The sequence below is a fragment of the Topomyia yanbarensis genome, chromosome 2 (genome assembly GCF_030247195.1).
Source record: "Topomyia yanbarensis strain Yona2022 chromosome 2, ASM3024719v1, whole genome shotgun sequence".
NCBI lineage: Eukaryota > Metazoa > Arthropoda > Insecta > Diptera > Culicidae > Topomyia > Topomyia yanbarensis.
This window is the reverse complement of record NC_080671.1, coordinates 387,849,399-387,871,321: the sequence shown is the minus strand read 5'-3', so window position 1 is coordinate 387,871,321 and position 21,923 is coordinate 387,849,399. Positions and strand designations below refer to the sequence as shown.

The 21,923-nt window shown below is 40.3% G+C and overlaps 4 protein-coding genes across 4 annotated transcripts; 2 read left to right on the top strand and 2 right to left on the bottom strand.

The window, feature by feature from the left end:
• Positions 1-324: 324 nt before the first annotated feature.
• LOC131684742 (signal recognition particle subunit SRP72) lies at positions 325-10,682 on the bottom strand. The gene is made up of 4 exons (XM_058967867.1): positions 10,456-10,682; positions 2,165-2,414; positions 614-2,104; positions 325-552 (listed from the first exon to the last, which is right to left on the bottom strand). Exons 1-4 carry the CDS (start codon positions 10,562-10,564, stop codon positions 417-419), a joined length of 1,986 nt encoding a protein of 661 aa, XP_058823850.1. The 5' UTR covers positions 10,565-10,682; the 3' UTR covers positions 325-416.
• Positions 10,683-10,769: 87 nt separating this feature from the next.
• Positions 10,770-11,333, top strand: LOC131684743 (coiled-coil domain-containing protein 115). The gene has a single exon (XM_058967868.1). It carries the CDS (start codon positions 10,861-10,863, stop codon positions 11,329-11,331), a length of 471 nt encoding a protein of 156 aa, XP_058823851.1. The 5' UTR covers positions 10,770-10,860; the 3' UTR covers positions 11,332-11,333.
• A 536-nt stretch (positions 11,334-11,869) lies between these two features.
• On the top strand, positions 11,870-13,557 carry LOC131684740 (phospholipid phosphatase 5). Its single transcript, XM_058967865.1, has 3 exons — positions 11,870-12,174; positions 12,491-12,873; positions 12,931-13,557. Exons 1-3 carry the CDS (start codon positions 12,071-12,073, stop codon positions 13,317-13,319), a joined length of 876 nt encoding a protein of 291 aa, XP_058823848.1. The 5' UTR covers positions 11,870-12,070; the 3' UTR covers positions 13,320-13,557.
• Positions 13,354-14,949, bottom strand: LOC131684741 (acylpyruvase FAHD1, mitochondrial). The gene is made up of 4 exons (XM_058967866.1): positions 14,565-14,949; positions 14,402-14,501; positions 13,871-14,194; positions 13,354-13,708 (listed from the first exon to the last, which is right to left on the bottom strand). Exons 1-4 carry the CDS (start codon positions 14,621-14,623, stop codon positions 13,544-13,546), a joined length of 648 nt encoding a protein of 215 aa, XP_058823849.1. The 5' UTR covers positions 14,624-14,949; the 3' UTR covers positions 13,354-13,543.
• Positions 14,950-21,923: the final 6,974 nt, after the last annotated feature.

Here is a 21,923-nt window from a genome sequence, read left to right as displayed (position 1 = left end):
CAGATGGGAAAGTAAATTCCACAAAGCGATATGCTGATACGGATAGACTATAGGAGATAACAAGCTTTATTCTGTATTATGACGGATCGCATCCTTTGCAAACGGTATAATGGAAATTGTTTTTGTTTTATAAATGGAATATTTGGGTTAGGTCTACATTAAACTGTAGTTCCGTTTTGACAAAAGCGGTTCCTGGACGTTTTTTTTTTCAATTTATCATCTAGATTCCTAGATACTTTAAATAAATGGCGAATTCAAACCCAATTCGGTTCTATACTCAAACATTATTTCAAGGCGACTCTTCAAAAAATAATACAGGTTAGGTTTGCTTTTATCTTTAATGATTTGAATAATAAAGACTGAAATCGGTACATTTCAAAGACATGCAATGTTATCATTGTTATTACTAAACATTATTAATGCTTCCCCTTCTTCTTTTTATGCTGGCTTTTCCTCGGTAGTTGTCTGGGAGCTGGACCGGAAGGTGCAACTTCATGTGCCGCCGGTGTAGCCGGAGACTGCCGAGTCTGGTTGTAAGACTTGCTCATGTCACTAAAAAAAGAATTAAAGTGTTTATTCAACAATATTAAACAAATCCAAAAAACGATCTTACTATTGATCCGCCTGGCCTGAAGCGGTTCCCTGACTGCCCTTTATGACTTCCTTCACACGACGATCCCGCTTCTTTCGATACCCGGTACGTTCGTAACGTGGCAACCAACGTTCCGGATCGGGAGCAGAACTAGCATCGTAGTTCTTCGGTAGCTTTCCCTTGCGTTTACGTGTTACCTTCTTTAGTTTCTTAGCCTTCTCACTACCAGGTGTACTAGGCGATTGATCCGATTTACCCGAGGCCGGTATTTTCTTCTTCACTGCCTTGGCAATCATCATCCAGTTAGTGGCTTCCAGTGCATCGATTTCGGACGCAGTTGTCAGAGTGTCTAAAGCTGGAAGTTTTTTACTGGCTTCTTGAGCCTTCTTCGGATTAAATTGTGCATATGCAATTACCAACTGAGCAAGAATTTTCATATCGGTTGGATTCGTTTTCAGAAGCTCCTCCAAACTTTTAGCTGCTGTTTCGGATTCACCACCACGTAGATGGAAACTGGCGGCCTGTCGCCACATGTCTGTAAGATCTCCACCTGCGGTACCCTTATTCTTTTTATACCACTCTACTGCATTCTTCAGAATACTTGAGGCTGCAGCTTTGTTGTCCAAACCAAGATAAAGAGTAACAAGTGCCGATACAACACCAGGTCGATACTTGGCTTCTCCAAGACTTTCCAGAGTTTCTACGGCGGCTTTTCGATTTCCAGCCAACAGCTGAAGCTGAACTATGGCAAACTTAACTTCTAATTCCTGCGTCGGCTGCTTCTTGGAGTAGTTTTCTAGCAGATCAACGCCATCCTTGTATTTTTTGTCTCTTGCCAACTGGCTAACTCGTACCAACAATGATTGAAACTCCATGTCCTGATAGGAATTACCCAGTCGGCTTGCTAACATGTGACAATCGGCTTGATTGGTAAAGAATGCCAGCAGACAGTTGTTAAATGCTATTATCTTTTTCTGCTTGGAGGTTAATTTATGTTCAGCCTGTTCGGAAGTAGCTGCCTTCATTTTTTTCTTCGAATCGAACACATTTTGATCCTTGTTGATTACTACCAGATTGTTGCTCGCCACTGCCGTCAGAGCGTGATCGTTCGTCTTATGCTTCAACGCGTCCGTGTAGATGACAGAGGCTTCCTTGGATTTTCCCTGCATCTGCAAGCAGTAAGCTAGTTGAACTTTAATAATCGCTACCTCATCCATGATATCATCTTCCGTGGCCCCGTCTTCTTCTAGGAATTCTCGGCACATCTTTTCGCTGGCTCGTAATTTCTTTTCAGCTTCTGGAAACTGCTGGTTGCCGGCAAGCGCACAACCTGCATTGTACGTCAGCTCGTACGTGTCTTCCCGCAAAGTTGGCAACTCCTTTTTGGTGCCTTCTACGCAAAGATTTGCCACCACCGCACTCAAATTGGTCGTTCGCTCGTCGTCGTAGTCATCGTGGGTATTTTTTATAATATCCTTGTACAGGTCGAAACTTTCCTCGAAACGCTCAAGACTAAAATAATTTGATGTTACTATCAATTAGGGTACACCAGATCAACCCTTAAACACCTACCGATAGAGAATCTGTGCAAGTAGTTCCTTCAAATTGGATGGCAGTGGTTTGATTCCACTGTTTTGGATCGTCTTGTATGCCGCTTCCGGTTGGTTCAGACGGTACTCGCAATATGCCCGCTCGAAGGTACAGTCATGAGCTGGCTGAGTGCGATCGAGGAACTTGAGCACCTCCTCGAACTTGGACACCTGGATCAGACACACGAGCTTACACTGGAGTGCTTCGAGCTCGTTTTGATCGAGTGCTAGAACTGTATAGGGGTGTTTTATTGATATGATGTGTTAGTGTTTTATTGGGAAACTAGAACAGTCTAAGTAGAGTCTGATGAAGGAAAAAACAGGTAAATTGGCAAGCTATTCAGAAGATTTTTGTTAAAATTCTGCGTTGTCTAATTCCGTTACTAAGAAATTGTGACGAATATTCGGAAAAAAACACTGGGAACGGTTCTGTACAATAAACAAAAACAAGCGTAGCACCAACAAAAGGTTCCGAGTTGGAAATCGATGGGGTACGGTACGAGGTTGTCGATGAATTCATATAACTTGGAACAATAGTGATATTTCATAACGATAGTGGCGAGATAAAACGGCGTGTTTCGACTGCAAATAGGACTTTCTATGATTTACATAGTCAGCTAAAATCCCGTAGCTTACAGATGGGTACAAAACTTTCCCTATACAAATCGCTGGTACTGGATGTGACTCTGCACGACAATGGCCGTTAAAGGAAGCAGACTATCGAGCGCTAGTGTGTAAGAGAAGAATTCGGCTAGTACGATGATTAATCTGCGGAACATGCTCTTTAAGACACCTCTGCCACTGTACATCAGCTAATCTTTGCTATCTCTTGTAATTATTCCCGAACGCTTCCGCCGAATCCGTTAGTATGTGAGCTTCTTCGCGCTCGTTCGATGAAAAGCTTCGTAAGAAGTGATTTGGCGTCAAAGATTCGTTCTCGTCCGATTCCTGTAGAAGATACATTAACGGGCGGGGGTTCACAATGCCCTCGGCTTTCGTCAGTACTGTCAGCAATATATTGTCATTTAATTTCCATCCAGCGTGAATCGCCTTGACGGCATTCTTTGTCTATCTAACCATGCGCTCCCAATAGCCAGCAATGTGGGGTACCGCGGGTGGAATAAAGTTCCAGCGTGTTCTAGCATCCGTAAAGGCGTGAGCACATTCCACGTCGATACGCTTAGCTTCCATTTTGAGCTCTTTATTAGCAGCTTGAAAATTATTGCAATTGTCAGAAAACACTTCCAAGGACACTCCCTGCGCCCTACTGTAACGACAAGCGGTCCAAAGTAGTCCAGACTAACATAGCTGAATGGCCTCCGGTGTGACGTTAGACGCTGCTCGGGTAAAGGTTCCATTCTAGGGATATAAGGGCGACATTTGCGAACTTCACACCAATCGCTCTCTTTCTCTGCATGCCATACATGCCATGCCTTTAGCTTCGGAATGAAAAAGCGCTGACGCTAACCGACCTCATTCACAACAGTCTCTCGGTTTGCATGACCAAATTTCTGATGGTAATGTTGTAGCAATTTTGAAGTAATGTTATGTGCCTACGGCAGCACAACAGGAAGCAGTAGCTCAAATGATACGAAATCAGCATAAATCGCGCTTCTTTCCATCCGTATCTCCCCATATTCATCCAGTAGTGGTGATCGCTTGCAGAGGGAACTGCATTGGTCGACAGGATGCCATTTTTCTAATTTGACTGATGCGGGAACAGTTTCTATTGGAAGTCGTTTGACATTTCTTCGGCATTCGACAAGAATCGATAGACGCATGCTATACCACGGATCAGTATGTTCCATCGAGAAAACAATCTTGCATCAATTAGCGGTCCCTGAAAAAAATCTCGTAGAATAAATGTATAGCTTTCAGTTCTTCCGGGACACATGCTTCAACGGCGCTACCTCTGATTTAGCTGCTGCTAATGCACACCGTGGTATGCCTTTAACTACTAACCAAAAATAGGTAACGCACCAATACGCATTTTCACTCGCAATTCATAATCTCTGTTTGTAGTTTCTGAGAAATTTGAATCATCGCCACTTCTTCCATCAACGCAGTCTATTGTCTATTTTTTCAACCCAGGAACAACCTTATCGCCAGAGATCTTGGATCATGATTTTCCCATGAATGGTGTACGGAGCAAGCATAGCGCGGGGGTTGAAAAAGCTCATTACGTAACTTAAAACTTCGCGTTTCGTTGGGCGATGCAATCCTGAAAAGAATGGCTGTATAATGTCTCGTAATTTGAAGCTGAACACAAACACATCTTCGATGGGGTCCCACGAAATCCCCAGAACTTGCTTTCTACCACCAGATTTGCCGCAGTTGAAATGAACCACATAATTATCGCATTGCTCACCGATACGCTTTAGGAATTCTGCGCTTTTTGAGACCCAATTCCAAATTTGAAATCTGGATTTGAAATGAATGAATCTCACTTCTTCAGCTCTTTTCACCCCCTCATGAACCGTATCCACACTATCGTGATAATCATCGACATAGTGTTTGTCGATTATGGCATTCGCAGCATCCGAGTATTGCTTTGCATATTCATTGGCGGTCTTATTTTTGATAAATCACGAAGAGCTTGTCGACCCAAACGCCGCAACTCACATAACGTAGATCTCCGAAGGTTTGTTGGAGTCTGCTCGATAGAAAAACCTTTAGTATTGCGTCTTTGTCTCGAATTAGCAGTTGGTGATACATTACCCGGATTTTTGCCACAACCACAATTGAGGGCAGGTACCATACCTTTCCTTCCTCCGTTTCAGCCAACTCTTTTGTCGTAGCTTTATGGGCATAACCTTTACGAAGATATTCATCCACCTGCTGCAGCTCCATATCTTTCGAAAGCATATTTTCCAAGTTCTGCATACGTTTTACTGCCATCGGAAAGCTGTTCGGTAGTTGCGGGTAGTTTGCTCTCCACAAAAGCCCAATGTCAAAACGATTACCGATTCGTACGGTAGTCTGCTCCAGCAGTTCTCGGGCTCTTCGATCTTCTGTCGACTCAGTAAGAACCGTAACGCTTACTTCCGATTCGTCTAGTGTTTAATGAGTACCAAACAGATCGTGCAGATCTTGTTCAACGGTGTGTACATTTCGCAAGAGGAACTGATCGAAGGAATCTCTTGTAGAAATCGCGACGTGAATACGCCTTGATTCTCGCACTAAACGTGACATATCTGTCGTCCATTTAACAGGGATCGGCGGATGAAGCAACTGATGATGACGTTCCCGACAACCGCCTACACCACAGTGACCCTTTAAGCAGCATCCTATTTGAAAACGTTCACTTAGACATAACTGACATACCTTCCATTTTTCCACCTTGCGCATCTTACCATCCCACGATAGTTTTTGAAATTCTTCACAGAACCAAATGGATCAGCTCAATCGCATACCTGACATGGTTTACGATTTGTACTTTCCTCTCTGTAAGTCAGATGCTGTCGATGTTGAATTTGAGGTTGATCAATAACACCAACATGCAAATGCAAATATGCTGCTTGTTCTTTCTGCTTCCTTTTTTTTTCTTTTCGCTCTCTTTCAAATCTGAGTGGTTGCTGTCTAGCTGGTACCACGAATAGCGTAACCTGGCGTGCTACAGAGAACTTGAAAACGTCGCCAAGTTTACCACTTTCAGCTGTCTTTTATAGCGTACCCATTCTAGTTTTGTACTCGATGATAGCTTATCCACCATTTCTTTTACCAGCATAGCGTTGACGAGGTGATCCCGCAGTTCCGCGGCGACCAAATGAACGCAGAGTTGTTGCACTGCCATACCGAATGAGATGAATGTAGACAACTGATCAATTCGAGGTGACTCAGCTTGTTTTGCTTTCAGCAATAACGAGTGAAGTAGCTGCTCCGGCCTGCCATAAAGTTGTCTCTATGTTTCAATGACTTGTGGAACCGTTTCGGGGAGTAACAGTCGATTACAAACAGCCACTAGCAATTGGCCGTTCAAGCATTCTTGTAATTTGACGACCCAAGTAACCACGACGCTTCAAATGATGTAAAGTTAACAGTCTTAAATGAGTCGTTCGTCGAATGCGATAAAATGCTTCATTGCTGTAAATGCAACACCAATGCTTTTATAAAGTGGAAAAGGGCGATTAAGCGACTGATGTAAGAGCTGTTAAAGAAAGCATTTATTTTACATTAATAACGCTCTTATAAAGCTTTAGTCTGCTAAAGGCATTACTAGAGGCTGCAATAATGTTTGTTTCGTTTTGACAGATCGATGTTATATAACACTACATAAAGCTGATATAATATCAAAATGAAAATAATTAAAATGAAAAATGAACGTTTTCCTTTTTCCATTTCTTCTTATTCGTCAGATACAACATTAACATCACCACAAAATTTCAATTCCTTCAGATTTTTTAAATTAATTTTAGGGGATCTGAACCATGATCATCTGACATCAGCTTCATACGAGGTAGGCCGTTAGCACTCTTATCTGTGGAGGATAGCTGCCGACGGAATGATATTTGCAATATATGAATAACGTTTTACATTATATAGCCTTTGTTAATGCAATGACACGTCGGTATAGAAGGAGAGGTGCAAACATTTGTCATTTTTTGAGTAGATTAGTATTTATCGTGTGGCTCTCGGATCGCGAAATATAAACATCAACAAACGAAGCAGAGATCAGTTTTTAGTAGAGATTCCGAAACATGGTTAGTATTGACATCAAATTGTGCAGATGAAATAATGAGCATTTAGTGGTTTCTCTATGATATGCTTCATCTGAGTTGGAAATTATAGGGATGCATACTCGTGTTGTTTAATTTCATGTATTCCTCCACGGAAATAGGATTGGTTAAAAGCTATAGGTGCTACAGCGCTCCGATATTTTTGCCCCATTCGTAGAAAATTGTCCGTTTGCCACACTACTCTCCATGTTGTTTCAGGTTGATATTTTTTATTAGAACATTTTCTTCATAAACGTCAAATTATTTTAATGTTTCGTAACATTTAGTTCAAGCATTATATGCTTTTCAAATGTAGCGCAGTAGAGCGTCAAAGCATTTGTAAATGCAATGCAATCAAACACTAAACCGTTGCTCTAAAGGTGTGTATAATGCCTGTTACATTGCTCATAAGAGGCAATGTCTTGAAACATTTGGGATGTTGTGTTATGGTAGCACTGCTTTAAGAAAGTAGTTTTAGAGCAAATGAACATTATCGATGTTAAAATAATGCTTCAATATAATGCATGCGGTTATTTGGGGATATTGTCGAGGTTCGAGTAGTTTCAGACTCTATTGCCGTTGTGAAAGCTGCTCAAAAACAAAGGCAACTCTGTTTACTGCGTTTGCATCTCGTATTCGTCGTAGTCTGAATCAGTGGACTCCTCGTGCCGAGATGAATTTTGATTTCCCGCGCGAGTAATTGATTTTCCTACTGAACGGTATTGACTTCGGAGTAGTGGTTCAGATCTCTCGCCAACTTGTCGCTAGCGTACCTTTTCTGTTGTGTTCTGCTGCTCAGTAGCTTTGTGTGTAGGGCTTTTAGTAAATTCTCCCCGGTGATCCGCAAAATCACTTCTGTCTTTGGTCAGTGGTGATTTGAGCTTGATTTCTCCTGATCTATTTTCGAAATAATCGACGTAGACTCGTTGTCAGCTGAACCCTTTTCTTCGGCGAATATCTTCCTGACTTCCGACGGTGTACAGTCTGCACAACTCCAGGACCGTTGTTTTATCTCCTTGGTCACTCCTACACACTTGAAGTGGTACCAGCGCTTGCACGTCTCGCAAAACACCATTACCTCGTCATCATGATCCGGCTTATCGCCAGCGGTGCAATTGAAACCTGCCCTTTCGAGGTTATGATCTTCGGCACGAATTATTAATTTTTAATTTTTTTGCAATTAATTAATAAATTAGATTTATTGCGCACTTCCCACCAACCTGGACTCCGCACTTTCAAAGTGCGAGTGATCAAACTGCTACTGAAAACTGCGAGCTGTCAAAACACATGTATTTCAAATGATAGAGATGGTAATTTCATAGACAGACCAGTCAAACTAACCAGTCTATGAGAATAATTTAATAGAAGAATAGTAAGTGCGCAGTGTGGCTAGAATCCAGCTTTTAGTGCCACAAGCAATAGATCATTTGATATATGATTTATTTAATAATTTTCTTCCTTTCTGATGATCCGAACAGTATATTTCCTGAGTATCTTTCACCAAAATGTGCCAGTTTTAATAAAATTGTTTCCTACGGCACGTGTAGCTCGATCCACCTCGTTTTAATTTCCTTTAGTTTTTTCCTCTTTTCGTCACTGACACATAGTATACCGTGTTGCCATCCAAGCGTACCATCGGTTTATTCCGTAGGTTCACTTCTCCATAACACTCGGTTCGCGTCTCTATACCCACGGTTGCGTCCGATACCTTCCAGATCTTGCTGCGCTTGTTCAGCCCACCTATCATGCTGTGCTCCTCGCCGCCTTATACCTGCTGGATTTGAGCAAACACAATTTTAGCAGGGTTGTTGTCCGGCATTATCGTAACGTGCCGTGCCCATCGTATACTTCCGGCACTGGCCACCTTCTGGATACTTGGTTCGCCATAGAGCCTGGCGAGCTCCGTTCTCCTGCACGCCGCCAAAGATACTCCTAAGCACAGACTCCGACTGCTTGCAGGTACTCCTCGAGCATGGTCCAGGTTTCGTCCCGTAGACGACCACCGGTCTTATCAGCATTCTGTACATGGTACATTTAGTGCGAGAGTGAACTTTATTTGATCGCAATTTTTTTAGAGCCTATAGTAGGTACGACTTCCATTGATGATGCGTCTTCCGATTTCTCGACTGTTATTATTATCAGCCGTTAGCAGAGATCCGAGTTATATGAATTATTCTAATACCTCGAATACATTCCGTCGATCGTAACATTGCTTCCTAGGCGAGATCTTCTCGTTCAGTCGTTCCTATAAGCATGCACTTTGTTTTAGACGCGTTCACTACCAATCCAGCATTTGCTGCTTCTAGTCTCAGTCGTTCAATGCTCAACCACCGTTTCAAATGTTCTCCCAATAAGATCCATGCCATCCGCAAAGTATACAAACTGGTTGGATCGTGTAAAAATCGTACCTCGGATATTGAACCCGGCAAGTTGAGTTTGATAGTTAACCCAGCAAAATGATAGGGGTTAAGGTGATTGAAGGGAAGGTGTGTGAGTCCGTCATAATTTTAAAATATTGTCATTTCACACGACAAAAAATCGACTACCCATCTCTAACGCTGTTACATTAGAAAAAAAAAATCAAAATCAGTATATAGCAATTTCCTGAACGTAGCTATGTCCGGACTTTTTAATTTTTATTTCCGAAACCACAATTTCTACGTTTACTTGAAATACATTCTCTTCTTATTTTGGTCCGATTTTAGCACAAATATGGTTTCATTTTGCAGGAAAACGAAAGAACTTAGTTTACGATTAGGAAATATTTGCAAAATTTGCTTTGTAAAGTTTGAAATTAGGACTTCTTCGTTTATCTGCTTGGAAAAATGAATATGGGTCATTCCGCGGGAAGTGATCAAAAAAAGATGGAAACTTCAAATCAACCTTCAGATTTGAACTCATTTTGGAGAAACTATTCATCTATGGCCAATATATTGAAATCTTAATTTTTTAACAATTGAATCACCCCTCGGTCCATGGGAGCACTCCCTATTTTGACGAATTGCTAAAACCCGATTTTCCTTTGATTATATCTACGGTTTTATTTACTCTAAAATCAAACCGCAAGTTGTTTTTGAAGGAAATTGTTCAAGGAGTCTAGAAAAAATAATTAGTTTTTAGCGACAGTGTTGCCAACTATGCGAGTTTTTCACTTAAAAAATTAGCGGACTAGGCTAGCGCCGGATTCACACTAGCTCCAAAAAACAAAGACACAATTTGTGTTGCTAAGCAAAACTCTAGTCAAGCTTGAAGCTAGCTTCAATCCGGTCCGTTAACTAAGTTAGTGTCGGATTCTGATGAGACGAAGTCGAAACGCAAATTCCATAACTGATTTAGTAGTAGGTTTTGTGCTCTTCACGCGCAAAGATGGTTTGAAACAATTTTCTCCTTAATAGAAAAAAAAAATAGTTTTTACCAAAATTGTTCTCCGCTAAGGAGAAATATAGCATGTTAGGTTTTGTGCGACTTTTGTTCGAAGATTTGTCACTGTTCGACGGTATCGCGTTCTGCTAAGCCGATTCAACTCACCGCCATGGCACGGTACGGACGAGATACTTACTCTTGTTGGCCGCTTTTAAGGCTTTTTCGTACTCCCCATTGGAACCAAGTTTATTCAGCTCGGTGTAGAGCTGTCGTATAGTTGCTTCTTTGCTCTCGGCTTTGGACATGTCGAGTAGCTACTAATTTTCCGAAATTCTAGAAAATGAACTTGATTACTACCAAAATATTAAACGTGCCACTTTTATATTGGTTGTTGACGGTTCGTTTGCGAGCAAGGTTGACAACTTGGCAGGGATTCGGGCTTTGAATTAGAAACGGATGAATGCTATAAAATTCGATGTTCGAAAGTCGAATATACCGAGAGCTGTCAAAATCACATGACGTATTTTTTCTCTGTTGACATTCTCAGTTTCTTGCTAATGTTCGTGATTAAAAGTTTTAATTCCAATTAAAATCTGTAAAAATGCCCGAAACCCGTGACGAAATCTGCCAACTGATGGACAAGCTACTGATCCACTCACTGGAACTGATCGAGCAGGAGGTTGCATTGAAAACAAAAATCGAAACCATCACGAACGAAGGTCAGCTGGACTTGGCTCAAACTCGTTACCATAAGGCTCGTAATTCCGTATCATCCGTCCAGCTGCCAACTGAGGATTACAAACAATTTAGTGCGCTGAATTCGCTAACCGAGGAACAGGACGAATTGGGAAACACTAAACTGCAGTTGGATCAGCACCAGGTCGATAAGGATGCCGGGTATATCGATCCCATTCGATGGTTCGGAATTTTGATTCCACAAACGCTGCAGAATGCCCGCAAGAAGTTTACGCAGTCGTTGAACTATGTGGTGGAGTGTGCCAATGTGCAAATTCAGTTAAGGAATACACTATTGAGCTATGATAAGTTGAATAAAATGAAGCTGGAACTGTAATACGATTATGGTATGCGATTGAATTGTGAACGCCATTGGTTGATTTTTAGTTTCATCAATCAGTTTAATCCTAATTTTTTCAAGAAACTGCAACAGGACCCGCTCGAATAAAGATTATTTTGGTTTTATATAAAAACAGGTGATGAATTAGTTAACTCAAATAATTTGAGTACTCGAGTACTTTTTCAAATGGACGTAAGTAACATTGAGAGCCTCTCTTTGTTTACTTTCTCTTTCGTTTATTACGACGTCATTACAACACTTTGTACTAATTTTCCAGTACATATCGAAAGCCGACGGTTTTTACTACAATATTATGCAAAGAGTAGAGTAGTAAATGTTGAAATGGCCGAGTAATGAACAGAAGAGAAAGACCTCAAAGAGAATCTCTCATTGTTACTTACGTCCATTTGAAAAAGTACTTTAATGATACTTCGAAATTTCAGTCTCATTCATTCGTAGCTCGAAAAAAGATTGTAGTAGTAGTAAGTTAAATACCTATATATCTCCGTTATATACCTTTGCTACAACAGAGAGCAAACAAAATCATTCACTCGCACGACGATGCTCATCTGCGACTGAGGTGAAACATGCAACCGTGGATTTGACAGTGTTTATGGTTCACAGCATTCGTCCTAATTATTGAAACAGTTTTACCAAAATTATTTGAAGAGCAGTGAAAGTTTTAGATGACGTGGTGTTCAGCAGAATAAACAGAACAACTATAAGCGCTGGAAGGATGAACAAGCAGAACGGGCATACGACAGCAGCGGTAAGAATTTCACCAGAACTGAACTTGTTTCAGGAAACGGTGATACGACTGCTGTTGTTTGCCATTTATATGTAAGTAATGGTTGACGTACGAAAACTAAACATTCGTGACGAAATTGAAGCGATGTTGCTAAGAACTTTGTGTTCAGTTTGTTTAATCTGTTGTATAAATAGTATCAGGCGCAATTATTGCTCGCGCCTAGGTTTCAAATGAAGAAAAGACGATCTATAATCATTCTGAATCAGCATTTATCAAGTGATCAAATAAAGGGCTGGTAAACTAACCATATCCTAGGATATATTTGCAATGTGGAGTGAAAATCAACTTGAACGGCGATAATATCAGTAAATAAGTACAATCAAACTTCTCTATGTTACCCAACAATAGCTACTTCGAAATCAAGGACCCCTTCATCCGCCAAATCAACCCAGATGAGATGTGGCTCTACAAAAATCCTCGCACGGATAGTTACGTACCTTTAACTGCTCTTTACCCATCGGTGTTCGGATTTGCCGCGGTCGTATTTTTAGTATACTACTTCCGCACCGGAGATTTCAATGACTTCAAATCTGCCTGGTTGGGTTTAACGTTAGCATGCTCGTTGAATGGAGTGATAACGCATTCAATCAAGGTCGCAGTTGGTCGGCCAAGGCCAGACTTTTACTGGCGCTGCTTCCCGGACGGAGTGATGAATGCCGACATGGTATGTAGTGGGGACAGCCGAACGGTGATGGATGGGCGAAAGAGTTTCCCAAGCGGACATGCCTCCTGTAAGTCGAACTCAAAGGCTATAAAGATGAACATAACATATTTTCATTTTTCAACAGTCGCTTTCGCAGCATTGGCTTTCATTTCGTGTTACCTGTGTGCAAAGCTGCACGTTTTTACCGAACGTGGACGAGGTCAATCCTGGCGGTTACTGACGGCTGGGGCACCGTTGCTAGCTGCCACGCTGGTTGCCATTAGTCGCACCTGCGATTATCATCACCACTGGCAGGATGTAACAGTAGGATCGCTGATAGGGCTGGTCGAAGCGTACCTTTGCTATCGGCAGTACTATCCACCGATGGAATCGCGTTTCGGGTTCCTTCCCTACATGGGTGACACGAAATCGCAAAGTACAAGTAAGACAAAATCCGAATCTCCCATCGTGAATTCAGACCCCGACAGCAAAATGTTGCTGGGATCAGAAGACAAAGATAACAAATGGACTTAATTTCAAGCTCTTAAAACAGTTTTACAACAGGTAATATAGTACATAATCAATATATGTATATTAAAATTCTTCCATTGTGATCGGTCAACAGAGGTATTGTTTTAACAGGATTATTAAACTATTTAGATTAAAATTAACACGAATTTACAACTGAATTCTCATCTCGGCAGTATAACTGCTACTATTAGCGATGTTGTATCAGGTTTTGAAATACATATACGAAACTACTCGTCTTCAACCTGGAATGTCATCTGTACAATATCACCAAGTCCACACTCGAGGATGTCTCCGTTCTTTACAGGCCCTGCTCCAGCGGGTGTACCAGTCAAAATCAAATCGTTCTTTTCCAAGGACATATACTTCGAGGTGAAAGCAATCAGCTCCGCGATCTGAAAAGGATTTACTATCACTATTTTAACAAAAGATTTTTGTTTATAAATTGATAATGATCTGTCTAAATTCTTTTAAAACAAAGATTGAAGTATTGCTTTAAGTTAATAGTAGACCACTAGTATACAAACAGTAGCTCAACAGTGACATCCATCACTCACCGTAAATATCAGATTCCTAGTCGTGTCGTCCTGCTTCATCTGTTCATTGACCTTGCACCATACACGCACATCGGTCGGATCACCTAGCTCTTCCGGCGAAATGAACCGGCTCACCGGAGTCGACGTGTCGAATCCCTTACCCAGACACCAAGGCAGCCCTTTCGATCGGGCATCCACAATGAAGTCCATTCCGGTCATATCCAGTGCTAAGCAGTAACCGGCCACGTAGCTCATGGCCTGATCGGTACTAATATTCTTGCAGGACTTCCCAATAATGACACCGAGCTCGGCTTCATAGTTGATTGAGCCGAATACTTTTGGGATCTGTTACAAAAGAACTGTATGTAAACTTTGCCGCTCAACTTGGAATATAAACAAATATCAGGTAATCAAACATGATTATATAACGCGCACAGTATTCAGCTGTTTTGCGCTTTCAAAGGAAAACAAAATCAAACGGGAATCAGATTCATTCGAAAAATCGATACATCGTAAGGCTAATTATGTGACAATAGCAAACTCGTCACCGACCTTGATAACGCCCTCATTGCTTGATATCAGTGTCGATATGGGCTTGAAAAATATCACAGGGTTAGCGGGTTTTGCTGCGTTGGTCTGGCGCAGAATCTCTCTAGAAATAGAAAATCATCTGATCCGGTTATGTTTGCGCGTAAGTAAAGCATTGCCAACTTACTTGTAGTTCACGCCAGCACCAATAATTTTGCGTGTAGATTTAATAAACTTTTGGGACATTTTTCAAACCCGGCTGTGCTACTTCGAATCGTTACTACTCTGCGTGTACAAGCAGACACTTTGTAGCAAACAACTGATATGAGCAGGTCTCTCCACTCAACTGCTTTGTCTAGGTACTGGATTATCAGTATTGCCTCTGCCATCAATTCAGTTTGGTTGGCAAAACGAGATATGTTGTGTGTTTGTTGCAGCGCAGTCTGCTAGTAGCCACCGTCTAATCAGGCCAGCAAAGAAGAGAACGAGTCAGAATCTGGTTACAGCAGGTTCGCGCTGAACTTCGATGAATCTAATGCAAAACTGAGACCTTATCGATCTTATATTATACCGCACAGAACGGTTCATAAATCATGCTGTTATGGTACTGTATATGTGCTCTTTTAACACGTGTTGGGTTGCGTTTAGGGGAAATGGGGGCATCGTCGTCATAAGTTGGGGATCTATCAAGTCACTAATGTGGTTTTCGTTTGAAGCGAAACTGAGTCAGTTCCTAACCCCAACTGCTGTCAAAATGTATGAACTGACAGCAGTTGGGGTTAGAACCTGACTCAGTTTCAGGTTCAAGCGAAATCGCCATAAGGCTGTTCGCAATGCTGATGTATGGTCGCTTCTATTTAACATCACCGACTAAAACAGATCGATCGCAATACTCTGGGATGCAGTTTTATTTTTCGAACACTTTTTTGGAAAAGATTTTGGACAGCTCGACTGTTGTTTTAAGTTTTCCTTAATTTGGAATACGAATAAAATCGAGGGGAATTATTAATGAAATGAACTTACAATTTATAATTCTGAACGGATTAATAAAAATTACCATTGGTTAGTTCGACATGGATCCGCATTTCAAAAATTGCTTGAGAATGGTTTGGAATGGCCGAGGTTGGTTTAAATCAGCCCCCTGCTGGGCAGCCATTTTGTCCTAGCCAACATCTGCCTTTGTTAAAAACAACCCAATGCTATTGCACGGGCGACATGGGCCTAGAGGCGGCTAGGCCCACTATATGTTGACTACTGTCAAAGTCTGTATATCTCAATAGACTTATCCAGCTGCGTTAGTATTGTGCCGTTTTGACGTTTAAATTGGGAGGAAAACAAATCATTTGCACTGCGAATTGGGAGGAAAACAAATCGCTTGTGGGATTAAGGGAGGGCGGTAGCATAAAAATGCGAGATCTCAGTGTGTGTATTTTAAACGTCAGATATCTCAATAGCGGATGACAGGAGTGACATCTCCTGGTTTAAATATAATAATTGGCGATTCTACGTTGAAACCGCTCGCAGATAGCGCTGGAAGGAAAGTGTTGCTGATTTTATTCTGTTCTGTCATAGTGCATATATTTTCTGTAAACATTGGTAAAAAATGACTTTTAAACACCAAATTACCGATCAATTTGTTGATAATTGTTTATGAAAATGGAGGAAAATCATCATTTTATCAGATGATGAGTAAACATCTTGCGAAAAGAGTGTAAAACATAGTGGTTTCTAATATTCGCAGAGCTATATGCGCGCTGTTTCGAAATGTAATTTGTTGAGCACCGTAGCCGCCGCAACAGCATTTCCCGTTCGTCCTAAGTTAAGCTAAACCTTCATGAGATGTTGTAAATTCATGAAACTCTCCAGATCACGCGAGGAAAGAATATATCCGGTTAATAGGAAAGTGTCAGCTTTGTATCATGCACAGCCGATCCTTCTCTCCGATAGTCTTCACTGAATCTCCTACGTAGTTCAAAATATAAAGGAGTTTGACATTGGTGCTGATTGGGTCTCGGTTTCGAGTTGGAACTTTATTTATGGAACGATTTTTTATAACCACAATAATACCCCGATTACATTTCGAAGAAATGTATGAGTCAAATAGTTGCAAATGGATGTACTTTCAGAATAATTGCAAATAAAACTAAATTTCTTACTCGTTTCATTCATATTTTGGCAGTGGTTAGCTTTTTCCGAGAAGATAATGAAGATTTTGTTGTAAGCTACGACTCACTTACGGGTGAAAAAAAGCAAATTGTATCACTTTGCCAGTTCATGAGCTGAATCATAGGTGTCGCATGACTAATTTTGGTTTTGCCGCAAATCGCCAATTGCTCGAAATTCACGTTTTGCTAGCTTCAGTGCTCGATGAAATCAAAACAAAACATTTCCAGCAGCATAACTGCAGTAACAAATAAAAGCGAAAACATAAATTCAAGCATGATTTTTGAAAACTGCGAAACTCGCACTTGACCCAAACAGAGAAAACGGCGATGACATTTTCGAAGTTTTGTTTTAAATGTTATTTAAAAACCATACCGATTTTTACACCAATTATTCATCCAAAATGCTCACCAAAGACGCCTTTCCATTGAATGGAGCGAACATTCGCGATCAAGACATTTAAAAGAGCGTATTGAAGAAAAATTAAAGTTACGATGTTATTAGTATCACGCTCACAGTTTCGTCGTTTTACTTTCGTTGGTTTGGTATCTTTGTTGCACTTACGTTATTTCAGTTTCGTCAATTGTGGTGACTAATCTTATCATTTTTTAATCAATTCTATGACTGAACTGTTCCGCCGAGGCAGTATGCCAATGAGGACTACCAACATTTGTAGTTTGTCACTTTTGAGAAGTGTGTTGAAGACAAATAAAGGTTACGTTATTCTGAGCATCACTCTTACAGTTTCGACATTTTTCAATTAGTCGATTTTAGTGTCTCATTTTTGCTCGCATTGTCATAAGTATTTAGAATTGATCTACTGTAGGATAGATTTAGATAATCAAAAATAAAAATGTGCTGAAAGTGCATTAGTGGTGCTTAGAATAACATTACTTGCATTCTTTTTCTCTAAAATATTGGCTAGAATTAAGGAACTGCGTGCTCTTGCTCCCCTTATAGAAACATTACCTATATTGAGCATTTTAGTAGAAAGATTGTAGTATATTTTAATGATTTAGTTACAAAAACCGATTAAATTAAAATAACGTAAGTGTTACAGCACTACCAAACCTAACGTAACTAACATGACGAAACTGTATTTATGCACTGTTGACGTGTCAGTTGTTTGTTCGTCATTATTTCGATTGCGCATTTTTCAGCTGCATTACCGAATAATGAAACGAATGTTTGTCAGCATGTACGTTAAGATGCGTAGAATGCGGGGGAGTGATAATCTCAGTTTGTTTACATTTGTTAGTTACGGTGTTTTCAAAAATCATGCTTGAATTTTGCGGCCAGAATTATGCACGCTCATTCATAAAAACCTAGGATAGGATCCGCCAGCTGGCTTCTTCTTATATTTTACTAATCCCTGTTGAAAACGACATACCCCCACTCGACCAATGTTGCCAAAATATTTGTTTTGTTTCGGTCGTATATTTGTTCTGATTAAAATATTCTATATTATGTACCAATTTCATGGAAAAATCAAAGATTTAGTCTTTATATCCGCATTTAAACGATCATAACGTTTTTTCCATCGGAATACAGCAAAACAAAATAATATATATTCGTTGTTGGACATTACGAAAAATATCTTCACGCCTCTTCATTTTTGTAAGTTGCTTTCTGAGTCAAGCAACCTCTGTCACAAGAAGAATTTTCTCTGTTCGGATTTATATTAAATATTCTAAAACTACTTTTCTGCAAGGTTTAATTTTTGTTTTGGAGGAATGTATAGGTTTTTACATGTGATTGTTTCGGAGAAAACAGCAGTAGAAAATACACTCTCCTAGTTACACCGATGACCGATTCAGTTGAAAACTGTAAAATTCAACTGTATCGATAATACCAAAGGAAGAACAAGAAGCGACTTCCGGGATAACTTTCTCCCTGTTTGCTCAGTACTTCCAATTTACTCGGTACTGGAACAAAGACAATTTTTACATGATGTTCAAAATATTTTCATACTTACGCTACACAGCCTGTTGATTTCGAAAAGAGGCATTTCCGCATTACTCCGCACACAGAACAGAATCCACGATAACCGCGCTACCGGATCTCTCGGGAATTTCAGTTCTGGATAATATGTTTGATTTCGTCTGCCAAATAATGCCTGCACTTCATAATTACAGACGGATGTTATAGAAAGAAAGCGGTATCTCGAGAAAACAAAAAAATCAACACGGTTAACAATCGTCGTTTTATGTTTGATATCACAATATGACAACACTTCCAAGCAGCCCTTTGGTACTTTTAGTTTCCAAGCCGAAGGTTTGCCTATGTCACTTTCGTCCAATCACGAGCTGGTTCAGAATTGGTTCAAAAACAGAAGACAGAGCTGGCGGATCCTATCCTAGATAAAAACTCAAATTTGAGTGGCCAGCCACTCAATTTCATAAAAAGTGCACGTAGTCAAAAAATGAGTTTGCCTCGTTTACTCAGTTTTGAGTTTGGGATGCTAATGTCAAATTTGAGTAGATTTTACTCAAAAAGCAAATGCGGAAAATAATAATTCCGTATTTTTTATATAACAACAAAGAATCTCACCGGCACCTTACATATCATTTACCTGAACCTCCAGGCGCTAGCAATGCCTGGAAATATAATCCTTAAAGGTTTCTCTGCACGTATTCCATGTCTATCGGCGCCTCATAGTAATGGCAGAAACTACAAAAATACGAATGGATGTTTGATTTGAATATCAACAAACCTCAGAGAAACTTACCTTATAATTTTGTGAATGATCCAAGTCGGCACTACAACTACGGGATTTGCGGCTTTATCTTTCATAAAACTTTTAGTCAACGACAAAGTTCGTTCACTTTCTTTTGAAGTTAACTATTTTTTTCACTCGAAATATTGAAAATTGAATGGTTACTCACCAGTTGAGTTCAATCTACTCAAATAAAAACTCATTTTTTGACACATTGCTTCTATTTTTGAAATTGAGTGCTCTGAACTCAAATTTTGAGTAGTGTTGTATGAGCGTGCACGCTCATTCAAAACTACTCAAAATTTGAGTTTCCGCTACTCAATTTTAAAAACCGGGGCAAACTGTCAAAAGATGGGTATCGATTTGAGTAGAATTGACTGAACTTTTGAGTAACCATGAGATTATAAACTATTTGAGTGAAAAAAAAACTTACTGGTACACGAAGTGGAACAGCCCGCACAAAAAAATTGAAAATAGATTCAAATGTTGATTCAACAGCAAAAGAATCAACGAGGAGACATTCGGAAAACTAAAAGGTAAGTTTTCACAAGTAAGGTTTCTTTTTTTAAATAACATGCTTTATTATTTTGCAGATCCAGTAGCACGAGCTCCTATTTACAGGAAAAAGGAGAAAGGACCTCGGAATAAATTTATAAGCATCGTATTAACAACTAGAGATGCAGGTAAGTGGAATTTTATATACAGATTAATGCGTTTGTTAGTATTTTTAAAAATACAGATCGGTTAAATTTCATATTTTGTCTTTGCGTAAAAGGTACCCAAAATTGACATTTTGTACCCGAACTCAAAACTGAGTAAGTGAGGAAAACTCAATTTTTGACCATGTGCACTTTTTATGGAATTGAGTGGCTGGTCACTCACTTTTGAGTTATTTTCAATGAGCGTGTGTGGGAAGTTGCGAACATAAAGTATGCAGAGTTGCCAGTTTCATCAAATTGGTCGAAATTCGAGCAAAATGGCTTGAGGTTTGATAGGGTAACCAACCTAATTTGGACCCTACATATTTTAGACCCCGTTCATGTATTTCCTTCCTGCACTACCAAGTTTCTTAGCATTTCCATACTAAATTTGCAAAAGGGCGAATAAGATTTGTAAACAAACTTTTATTTCGATGGTTTCTCTTAATTTACTATAATTTCAAGGCAGAAAACAATTGAAATCACTTCTACGAAGGGTAAAAATTTACAAAAACGCATATTTTACATGAAATTCCACTCTGCAGCAGACTAGTGAGCGAATAAAGTTTGTTTACAAAAAACAATTTCGCCCTTTTGACGAATTAATATTGATTTGTTTTGTTTGATGCAAGAATTACATTCCTTGGGTTGCAAGTTGGGTTGTCTATTAAGTTTCAATTCCATTAGTTCATCCCGCATAAATGAAAACATTATCTGGAATCCTCCATATTATACGAAAATCATAAGTGTTATGGTAACCACATATATTAAGGCATATTTATGATATTACTATAAATAATATAAATAAAAAAAATATATTGAAGATTTGTGTTATTGTTACAATACAATTAGAGGTGCTTTCGCAGAAATGTTAAAAAAATATCTAAATGATTTGGCTTGAAATCACAATGATAGTAATCGTTGTCATGTGGTTCTGCAACGGGAGAACTTTCCAGTGCATTCGAATCTCGACGGGGACTGAGACAAGGTGATGGACTCTCATGTCTACTATTCAACATCGCTCTGGAAGGTGTGATGCGACAAGCCGGGCTCAACAGCCACGGCACGATCTTCACGAAATCCGGCCAATTTGTGTGCTTCGCGAACGACATGGACATTATCGCCCGAACATTTGGAACGGTGACAGACATGTACACCCGCCTGAAACGCGAAGCAGCGAAGGTCGGACTGGTGGTAAATGCGTCCAAAACAAAGTATATGCTGTTAGGCGGAATCTAAAACGACTGGATCCGGCTAGAAAACAGCGTTACGATCGACGGGGATACCTTCGAGGTAGTGGAGGATTTTGTCTACCTAGGACCCTTATTAACGGCTGACAATAACGTGAGCCGTGAAAGCCGAAGACGCATCATCAGTGGAAATCGGGCCTACTATGGGCTCCAGAAGAAACAGCGGTCGAGAAAGATTCACCCCCACACCAAATGCACCATGTACAAAATGCTAAATGGTTCTCTACGGGCACGACACCATGCTCGAGGAGGACCTGCAAGCGCTAGGAGTTTTCGAGCGATGGGTACTGTCGTGACGCTGTTTGTTCAGCCACAACACAACACGAAAATACGTCCGATCGTTCCAACTTTTGCCAACAGAACCCCGCTCGGGTTCAACCTCTGCGACCGCGAACCTTCGCTTGTTCTCACGGACCAAGCTACGCTCTCACCCGAAGTTTGTTCGAGTTACCAATCCCGCAAAGCTTAGTAACAGGCATATGTGGCTCGTACATCGGAATTCTCACTCGACCATATGCTCATGCTCTTTCTCTTTTTTTGTTGCTTTCTTTCCCTTTTTTCTCTCTATCTCGCTTTCTCTTCTCCGTACACTCATGAGAGCTGCTCTCCGCTTCTCATTAATCGCATCTCAAATAGACTCGGAAATAAATTCTCGTCATCGTACTGCCGTCTCTAGCAAGATGTTTATTGCATGCAGTATCCGATCCGAACTTTTTCTT

What these genes read in the sequence shown, in the direction of transcription:
- LOC131684741 (XM_058967866.1), bottom strand. Translation starts at nt 14,623, where the DNA reads ATGTCCCAAAAGTTTATTAAATCTACACGCAAAATTATTGGTGCTGGC. An exon ending in GCAATGAGGGCGTTATCAAG is followed by an intron (nt 14,195 to 14,401) that starts GTCGGTGACGAG and finishes CTTTTGTAACAG; the next exon opens with ATCCCAAAAGTATTCGGCTC. An exon ending in CTAGGAATCTGATATTTACG is followed by an intron (nt 13,709 to 13,870) that starts GTGAGTGATGGA and finishes AATCCTTTTCAG; the next exon opens with ATCGCGGAGCTGATTGCTTT.
- LOC131684743 (XM_058967868.1), top strand. Translation starts at nt 10,861, where the DNA reads ATGCCCGAAACCCGTGACGAAATCTGCCAACTGATGGACAAGCTACTG.
- LOC131684740 (XM_058967865.1), top strand. Translation starts at nt 12,071, where the DNA reads ATGAACAAGCAGAACGGGCATACGACAGCAGCGGTAAGAATTTCACCA. An exon ending in CTGTTGTTTGCCATTTATAT is followed by an intron (nt 12,175 to 12,490) that starts GTAAGTAATGGT and finishes ACCCAACAATAG; the next exon opens with CTACTTCGAAATCAAGGACC. An exon ending in CCCAAGCGGACATGCCTCCT is followed by an intron (nt 12,874 to 12,930) that starts GTAAGTCGAACT and finishes ATTTTTCAACAG; the next exon opens with TCGCTTTCGCAGCATTGGCT.
- LOC131684742 (XM_058967867.1), bottom strand. Translation starts at nt 10,564, where the DNA reads ATGTCCAAAGCCGAGAGCAAAGAAGCAACTATACGACAGCTCTACACC. An exon ending in CTTGCACAGATTCTCTATCG is followed by an intron (nt 2,105 to 2,164) that starts GTAGGTGTTTAA and finishes AAATTATTTTAG; the next exon opens with TCTTGAGCGTTTCGAGGAAA. An exon ending in TCAGGCCAGGCGGATCAATA is followed by an intron (nt 553 to 613) that starts GTAAGATCGTTT and finishes TTCTTTTTTTAG; the next exon opens with TGACATGAGCAAGTCTTACA.